Source organism: Tupaia chinensis, unplaced genomic scaffold (assembly GCF_000334495.1).
Source record: "Tupaia chinensis unplaced genomic scaffold, TupChi_1.0 Scaffold000415_1, whole genome shotgun sequence".
NCBI classification, from domain to species: Eukaryota; Metazoa; Chordata; class Mammalia; order Scandentia; family Tupaiidae; genus Tupaia; species Tupaia belangeri.
The window spans coordinates 1,085,586-1,095,155 of record NW_006159920.1 but is presented as its reverse complement, the minus strand read 5'-3'; the positions used below and the strand labels follow the sequence as shown (position 1 = coordinate 1,095,155).

General features: G+C 44.3%; 1 protein-coding gene across 1 annotated transcript in view; it reads right to left on the bottom strand.

The window, feature by feature from the left end:
• SLC12A8 (solute carrier family 12 member 8) overlaps positions 1 to 9,570 on the bottom strand; it is a 158,019-nt gene that overhangs the window by 29,903 nt on the left and 118,546 nt on the right. Inside the window, exon 9 of the mRNA XM_006154559.3 lies at positions 3,322 to 3,468. Within this exon, the coding sequence (XP_006154621.1) occupies positions 3,322 to 3,468 (147 nt within the window). The remainder of the gene's footprint in view (positions 1 to 3,321; positions 3,469 to 9,570) is intronic.

Genomic DNA, 9,570 nt, shown 5'->3' with positions numbered 1-9,570 from the left:
TAATATATGTATATTATAATATATGCTATATATTATATATCATATATTTTATATATTATGTATCGTATTATTTATGTGTATATATATACATGTATATATCACAAAAGTCAGGATAGTGGCCACCAGTGAAAGGGAAGGGACCTGACCAGGAGGGCCACGTGGAGGGTTGCATCTAGCAACCCTTGTGAGGGTACCACTTTGAAGTTTCTCTTTAAACTGTTAATATTAGTTTAATGCCCTTTTTTTGTATATTGAATATATCTGAAAATAATATTTTTAAGGACTAGCCTGCTGATGCAATTGGTAACAAAGTGAACTGAAGTGTAGGAAGCCACATGGCTGACTGTGGGCTCGGCTCTTTGGGTTAATTTGAAAACACACCAGGCACCTGTAGACGTGCCCGGGATCCTGACGGGGTGGAAGGAGGGTAACAGTGTGACAGGAGACCATCGAAGGTGCTTGCTTTTCTTTTGCTCTGTCTCCCTTTCTCTCTTTCTCTCACTCAAGCATGAACTTTCTATCATTAATAAAGTACATTAACTTAAAAAAAACTTTGAATATTTTAAGTTTCTTCTATTAGAAAAGAAAATGTGATAGTAAAAATTAATCATATATAAGAAACTTTAAGGGGGAAAGGCTGAAAAGTTAAAAGACAGGTGAGAAACTATAAAAAGTTTCTGAAAAACATATAATAATGAGTCCATCTTCTTAGCAAAGGAAGAGCTTTTAACAATTGAGATGAGCCTGACAACCTCAGAAAAAATGATACATAGCTCTTAGAGAAAAAGACATTCAGCTTCAATCATGATAAAGGTAACGCAAATCACAAAATCCTAAAAAGCCATCTCTCACTGTACTAGGGGTTTAGAAAAAGTTTGCAGAACAATGGAATAAAAATAAAGTTTATCTTGGCGCTTTCAAGCATTTTGAAATCCATGCATAGTTTTTTCATAATATGTACTCCCCCAAACTCTTTGAAGACCCCTCATATAATTGGCAAAAATTCACATTTGACAATGAGCTGTGGACAGGCTTCTTGCTAACACTATGTTTGCTGCCCAGGGCAAGAGTGCAAATGGAGCGTATGCCTAAATATTTACAAGGATAAAGTCAAGCTAATAACCTGTTAAGTCAAATATGTCTTATCCGCCCTCCTTGGGAAAAATACCTTTGTGATGATGAGAAGTCCAGCTTCAGTTTAGAATCCTTGCCCTCCTCAGACTTTCCTCTAAAGATGGTGATATACAATGTTCAGCTCAAAGCCCGCCCCATCTCGTCCCAGATCACACTGCAGGGGCCTCACACACACGTGGATTCTCAGCCTACACCCTGGCCCTAGAGAGAAGAGGTCCTTGCAGACCCTGCAAGGGGGCTGGGTGCCATCTGAGCAAGGAATTCCAGAGTGCAGCAGACATGGAAAGTGGTCTAGAAGTGAAGGCCTGGGACTAGGCAGGCATGTTTCATGGCCTGATAAACTTCTTATACCCTAGGGCCAGAGCAGAGTCCTGTAAGGCAGAATCTTTGGGCTCAAGTTTAACAGCAGTACCAGCTTTGGAAAAATAGAAACTCTTGTTGCTGATAGACGTATAGCGATTTAATGAACAAATAATAATAAAATAAATTAGAATAAAAAAAAGAAATCTCATGGAAGGCAATATTTATTACTATTAAATTTTATGAGGCCAGCAGTTGGCATGGTGGTTGAGAAGCTGGACTCCCACATGTCTGACCACAGTTCAAGTCCCAAACCTGGCGACTTCCTTTCTCATTCTCTCTCTCTCCCTGGTCAAATTAAAAATAACAATAAATCAAATTAAATAAATACTTTTTAAAAAAATTTTAAATGTATTTGCCCTTTGACCCAACATTCCCACTTATGAGAGTTTATCCAGTGAGTCTATCTATGTGTACATATACAAAGAATGAATACAAGGTTATCCACTGCGGCACTGTTAACAGGAAGCCATACAAGTGTCAGTCTATAGGGAACTGATGAAATTACGGTGTATCTGGATAATGGAAAAAGAATGAGAAAGTTTTTCCACATTCATATGAAAAGGTAGACATCTAGGCTATACGAAATGAAAAAAAACAAGGTATAAAACAATGTATAGAGTACTATCTTTTGTGTAAAAATGTGAACAAGGATTCATTATAAAAACTAATAAAAACAGGAGGCCAGGAGGTGGTGTGGTGGTTAAAGCACTGGACTCCCACATGGCCAACTGTGGTCTGAGTCCCAGACCTGGTGACTTGCTTTCTCACTTTCCCTCTCTCTCTGTCTCTCTCATGATTAAATAATAATAATAATAAATAAATAAAATGAAGTAAATACTTCTTTTAAAAAACTAATAAAAACAGCTACTGAAGGAGCAGGGTTAGAAAGAAAGAGGTAGAGACACTTGTAATAGAGCAAAAATTCTCTTTTGTATCATTTTTAGTTTTGAATTCTGTGTATATATTATCTAATAAAAATAAATCAAGTGAAAGAAATAAAATAAAAGGCATATAGCACATCAAAGGTACTTGAGAGGGGAGTCCCTGCTTCTGCTCCACCTGGGCAGAATGAGGATACATGGAGGGAGGTGAGGGAGGAATTAATGATGGCTTACGACAAGAATGGCTTGCAACTACATACACCCTCTGTAAGGGGAGACAGAACCAGAGGGGTTGGGGCATCTGTAGTGGAAGAGGACAAAAACAAGCTATAGCTTTCAAACTGAATAACTGGGAGTGGGATTCTCTGAGTTATTTCTCTTTTGTCGTTCTTTAGGTTTTAGAAGGTCTCTTTGGTGCAACCAAGGAGGTCCCCAACCTTCTCATGGTGCAACCAAGCTGTACCATCTCAGTTAGGGTTTGGTCTTCGGTGGCTAACAGGGAGCCTGGAGGACAGAGATGTGAGAAACCATCAAACAGGGACTCCCAACGTGAGCCTCAAGGACGGAGCTAGATCTGCAGGACCCGCAGGACAAGCTGCCCTGCATGCTTTCTTCTAACGCCAAACTTGGAAGATCCTGAATTTACTTTTATTCAAGGATGGGCCCTCTGAGTCCCTGCTGCTCAGGGTCTAAGAAGCTGCTATGACTGGTTAGAGAAACCAGTGCTCAGCGGCCAGCGGATGTGACATTGAGGATGCTTCATGTAACCGGCCCCAGCCTAAGCCAGCCAGAGACAGAGCTCGGAGAACTGACCTCTGCTTTCTCATTGGTGCCACCCCAGAGACCTTGACCAGAGGCCCTACTGAGAAAAGCATAAGCAATTTATGAGCCAACAATCAGTGTAGAAGCAAAATGTACATTTCATCTAAAAAGGGTCACTCACTCCTTGCCCCAGACAGGCAAGTGCGGGAACCACTTTCTCCTGGGCGATGCACTGCAGGATCCGGGGTGCTCCATAGAGTCCTCCCATACAGGAGGCCAGGGACGAGATGTATAAGCCCAGAAGGAACAGGAAGCCCACCAGGGACACCTACAGAGAAAGTGGTTTCAGTAACCAACACAGAACATGCTTCTGTCCCGTCCTCTCTCCCTGACACCCCCCCACCCGGCCCCCATCTAATCACACACCAGGTCCTCTAGAGTCATACTTCGGATCATGTTTCCTACATCCCAGCTCCACCCTCAGCGTTTCTCATTCACAATACCCAGGGTAGGGCCCAAGAATCTGGACTTCCAGCAGGCTCCCAGACGATGTCAATGCTGATGTTCTAGGGATCACAAATGGAGAATTCTTAGCCGACCATAGGGCTGGTCTCCAGCCTTCAGATCCTCCCCTAGGCTTCTGCCAGGGTGACCTCCCGAAGCGCAAGCGTGATCCTAACTGCTGTGAACATGTGGCTCCCCACTGCCCTGTCATACAAGACCCTTCGTGTTCTTGACTCCCTTAACCCCTTACACTGCACACTGAGGAGCTGGCAGCGTAATACCTCCACCTGTTAGAGCCCCCACCCACACCCTCTGATCTGCTCACTGTCTGTCTGCTAAATCCGAACCGTACTCTAACACTCATCACAGACCTCCCCTCTTCTGTGACGCCATCCAAATTCCCCTGACAACAGGGGTCACTCTCAGTGCTCCATAGCACCTCAACGCGACGCCCTGACAGCTCCTGTCACGTGATGGAGGACAGCTCCTATCGGCTGTCTCCTCTGCTCATCGGGTGCTTCATTTAGGCAGTCTGCTCCCTGGTTCGCCCTAGTATTCCTGGTGCCCAACCCAGAACATAAATGCTGACGACTAAATGAGATCCATGACCCATGTGGCCCACAAGGCACAGCCAGATAGAATAAGAGAGGGCGTAACTGTTCTCCTTGGTGACAGCTTGCAAAAGAGCGGTGCTTCTGGCCATGCAGCTGTGTCCTAGGCTGTCAGTCACAAGCTGGCCCATCCTCCCCAGGAGCCACAGGGAAGCCTCTGTTTTCCCGTTTGTTTGAGGTGCCCTCTCCATTCTACTTACTTTAGGCACAGTGACCAAAACTGTGTGTTCCTAGCGCTCATTTCCCCAACTGTTAGACAAGTTAGTTTTAACTTTCAGCTTTGTCATTTAACCCTTCTTGATGAAGACTCCTCACCCCATTTGAAAATGTCTTTCCTTTACACATGCACTGGATTCATATCCTCAAGCTACAAGAAGCACAAGCTCCTGGCTGGACCTCTTTCCGCTCACAAATGGTCACTGAAATCTGACCGACTGGTGACTCTTGCGTCAGTCAGGATCCTCACTATCTCTCTACCTTTGCCTCATTCATTACAGTTGGAGCATCCGATGGCCTGACTGGGTCATGTGTGTTAGCAGGGGTGAATAGGGACTGGTCAAAGAGGGTCTGGTCCTTTGGGCTTCTGTAATATGAAATGGGAGGGCACACACTACCTTCAAGATCACACATGAGGTGGAATAACCCCTACATAGTCGGGGACATCCGTAACTTAGTGGACAAGACTAAGGTCCACTTGTCCAGAGAGCCCATTTCCTCTTTAATTCAGTATGGCTTACTTCACCCTAGATACATTCTTTCTTCTTTCTTTCTTTCTTTTTTTTTTTTTTTTTTTTTTTTGGGGGGTTTTTTGTTTTGGGCTTTTTTTTCTCCCATGCCATCTCCCTGGCCATGACTACATGAATAACAGTGCTTCCAGTCAGTTTTATTTCCACATAACTTTTATTGAAGTCTGTTCAGTCTGGATCTCTCCTCAGCTTATTAAGTTAAAATTTCCCTATCAATGGTACCACTCATGGAACTGCCGTTTAGCTTATAATGAAGACTAATAGCTGGTAGTGGATTTCAGAGTGACTCACATTCTCCTAGAAAGTTATAAAAGGCTAGCCATGGTCTAGCCTATACGCTAATAGAATTTGATAAGTAGTACTTTAAGTTTTAAGTGTTACACTAGTTCATATGTTACAAACAAAAAATAAAGTTAGCTTAAAGTGGAAAAAAAACCACTAAGGCACTACAGAAGAAAATTACATTTATATACCCTTGGACATTTAAAATTTTTTCACTGAAATTTAAAACTATTTCAAGAGTGAAATGAATATACTATCTTTTTTCTTTTTCTTCTTCCTTTTTTTTTTGGAGAGGTTTTTGCTATAGGGCATGGGTGCTCGCCAGAAAGACAGAGAGAGACAGAAAGTGAGAAATCACCCCCTCAGGGGCCACGGCCATGCTGCAATCCCTTCTCCTCCGTTCTCCCCTTGGGTTCTTGGGCATGCATGCACACACGACTGGAGTGAGTTTAAGCCACTGGGTCCCAGACTCGAACCGCAGTCGACAACATGGGAGTCCAGCGACATAGCCATTATGCCAACTTCTAGTCCCAGATGCATTATTTCATTCTTATCCCTAATGAATCTCACCTCTCTCTTGAGTCTATCTCACCCCCCTACTGTTCACATACCAGTTATTACTAGAATAAATTAATGTCTTCTGATGTTTTCTGTGACCTAATGTGTTCTGATGGCCTTTTCCCCCTACCTTGTATGATAGTGCATTGTGGCTTAACCTGCCAGTGCACCATGAACTCCTTCACGGTCCATCTGTAGCATGCGTCTTTCCCACCTCGCCCGGGGTCTGGCAGACAGGGCTCAGCAGCTGAGAGAATGCAGCTCCGTGCCTGTCCTGTAATCTGTGTGCCTAGAGGCTTACAAAATTATCAGATGAACTCGTCCTGTTCCCGACCCTCAATCCATTCCGAGGTGCGATTGTTCACCTATCACCTTTGTTTGTCTTCTCTACCAAATATGTCCTGTGTCAATTGGTTGGGGGGAAAATAGGCTCTACAGTGAAATTTTATCGAGTTTTTAAAAAATTTCACTCTAGTTCTCCACTCTGGCTAAATATAAGAACCGGCCCCAGAGATCGTGATTTAACTAGTGTAGAGTGGGACACAGACAGGGTGGATGTTTTTAAAGCCCCTCAGGTGGAGAACCACTGCACACGGCACGTTGTGCCCACTGTATTCTCCCCTCGGCGATCCTTTAGGAGAGGTAGCATGCCTTTCCCCCTGTAGAAATTTTACTGTTTCTTTTCTTTCTTTTTTTTTTTTTTGGAGAGGTTTTTGCTATAGGGCATGTGCACTTGCCAGACAGACAGAGACATAGAGACAGAAAGCGAGAAATCACCCCCCAGGGGGGATGGTCATGCCGCAATCCCTTCTCCTCCATTCTCCTCTCAGGATCTTGGGCATGCACGCACACGCGCTTGGTGTGAGTTTTAAGCCACCGGGTCCGGGACGTGAACCACGGTCGGCTACGTGGGAGTCCAGCGACATAGCCATTACGCTAACTGCTGGTTCCCGAAATTTTACTGTTTCTTACCCAAAAGGTTATATTTGTGGTTTTTTGTTTGTTTGTTTGTTTTTGTTTTTGTTTTTCCACTTAAATCCTATGCATTTACTTAAAGTGGAACTGACGTTTTCCAGTCTGAAACCCCTCTGGTGTTGGACTGAATACAGGAATTTGATGAGACTCTGGTCCTATGAGCATATGCAGGTAACTTCCACCTTAAGCCAGCCTTTCCTCAGACACACTTGGGATCCCTCCAGGACCTTCAGAACGGGAGGTCAGATGGGGGCGGTCCAAGCACAGTCAGTGGTTTATGTCCAGGTTGCCCACTGTTCAGAATGGGCTGTTCACTTATCACTTAAAAAACATTGCTATAGAGCATGTGCACTTGCAGGAGAGACAGAGAGTGAGAAAGCGCACCCCAGTGGGTGGCCACACAGCAATCCCTTCCCCATTCTCCTCTCAGGATCTTGGACATGCACACATATGCGCCCAGTGTGACTTTCAAGCCACCAGGTCCAGGACTCAAACTGAACATTTGGCCATGTGGGTTCCAGCACCTTAACCACCGCACTACCTACTGGCCCTTACCATTTTTTTTTATGTAAATCAATTATTCAGTCTATTTTCTGAAAAATAAGTGAAATGTTGGCCCTTATGACTAGATAAGTGATAGAAACTCCATCCCATGTCCCTCTTACCCGAATTCACTCTTCTTTCCCACTGTCCTCCAGCCATCCCTTTGGGAAGCACTTCCTGAGGCAGGTTCTGGGCCCTGCATGGTATCAGGCACAGGGCAAGACTTGACCGAGGCAGCAGTAAACCACAAGCTTGCCCCTAGCCCTCGTAGAAGCTAATCCTTCCCTCTGTTTGAAATAGACTGAAAGTATGCTAAATGTGCCAGTGGAGGTTTAAGTGAGACTTTATTTGAACAGATGTGTGTCAACAGTTATTTAAAAAAACAAACAAAACAAAGGCAACCTGGTGCCCTTCTGTCATCCACTTGTTTGAGCCATCCCAGAAAGCTCTCTCTCTCTTTCTAAACTATTAGATGGGTGTGAAATACCCTCATTTCTTGTTTTCAGTAACTACTGATGAGAACAATGAATGCCGTCTCTCTGTGCTTGGTATTTATTCCAGTTCCCATTTTGAGCTGCAGCCATTGAAGGACTCCACTAATTTGCTGGCTGTTCCCTTCTCTTGAAAGACGGGGGCTCATTCTGTCTCATCCAATTCCCGTGGCCCCTGGATGTCACTGAGCAGCACATCCTGAAGCCCTTACCATCTCAGATTTATTATTAAGGCAAGGTCAATAGCCCTTCGGCTTTCTATCCTGTCATGTACCCAGACATGAGTCCGCTGACACTCTCCTCACTTCACAAATTGACCAACGCCTCGACTTCCAGTCAAGTTTTCTCTCTCACTTGGAAACTGTTTTCCATAAACAGACGAAGTCTACTTCACTTCCTGAGAGGGAGCGTTGTGTCCGTGACAGAGAGCAGAGGGCCTGGCTGTGGGTACAGCGTGGCTGACAAGGCTCACTCACAGCCTGTGCTGTGGGCTTTCAAGGTCCCTCTTGAGTAGGTGAAACCGTGGCTGTTAAATCCAAGAGTTTACTCTATGGGATCCCTTCCCCTTTTTAAAATGTATTTAAAGCTGCTACCTTGGTATGGGTTTTATTCCTTAAGTCCATTCCCTTTATTCATGATTAACAGCAAGTGTACATGTATGAGAGACAGTGTCACACTGCAGTCCCCTTTCCCTGGCCCTCCAGCTCCTTAAGACCTTGGGCACACATGTACGTACCCACATGTTTTCAGGCTGACCAGGGGACCTGAACCCATGGTTGGCCATATGGCTTCCAGTTCATATGGCCAGTTCAGTTACTACCCACTGTACCTTCAAACTGGAACAAAGGTTCTCCATTTTTAACAAAGATACTTTTTTTCTTTCCACTTAGTTTGCTCTATTTCGCTAGTTAGCAAGCCCCAGGGCTCCTAAACATCTTGGTTTTTTTGATCTGTAATAGAAATCTGTTTCCTGGACTATGTACAAGTTTATTTTGAAACATTTATTTAATCTATTGAATTTCATCTCTACTCATACTGTTCTTTACACAATTCCTTTCTCTAGAACTGATAAATATTGGGATCAAACACAGTGGGTTTGTGGGAGGGAAAAGTGTGTCCCTAACATAAACATCTGTCTGTAAGGGTATCCCCGTAAGGAGTATGGAAGAGAGTTAAAATTTAATAAGCACCTGCTATGTCCCAAGTACTGTGTTTCCATAGGTTATCTCAGGGCCACTGCAATATACTAAAGACTTTTAAGAAAGCTTAACATTACTGACAGCCAAGAATCAGGGGAAAAGTCCTCTGGGGTGGATGAAAAGTAAGAAGAAACTTCTTAGAGACCCTGCAGGTTAGGAAGTCAAATCATTAGAAATAGATCAGAGGAGCTGCAGGAAACCCAGAAACAGATTCGTTGACCAGCTGTAGGTCAGTAGAAAGGAATCTGGGGCAGCCTGCAGCCATTGAAGATCATTGTTCTGGCAGAAAGTTCCTGAGAGAGAGAAAGAGACAGGCATTGAGAAGCTCTGTGTGAACGATCGCCAAGGGGAGTATGTCAGGGCCAGCTGTGTGCGTCCGGAGGTGATTCTCGGGGCACAGACAGAAGCGACCTTGCTTCTTCAGAGTTCAGGAAAGCTCAGGGCTGGGGCGGCTCAGAACCAAGGCTGAAATTCACATCAGGGCCCAGCTTGATGGCACAGTCAATAGCAAACTGAGCTGC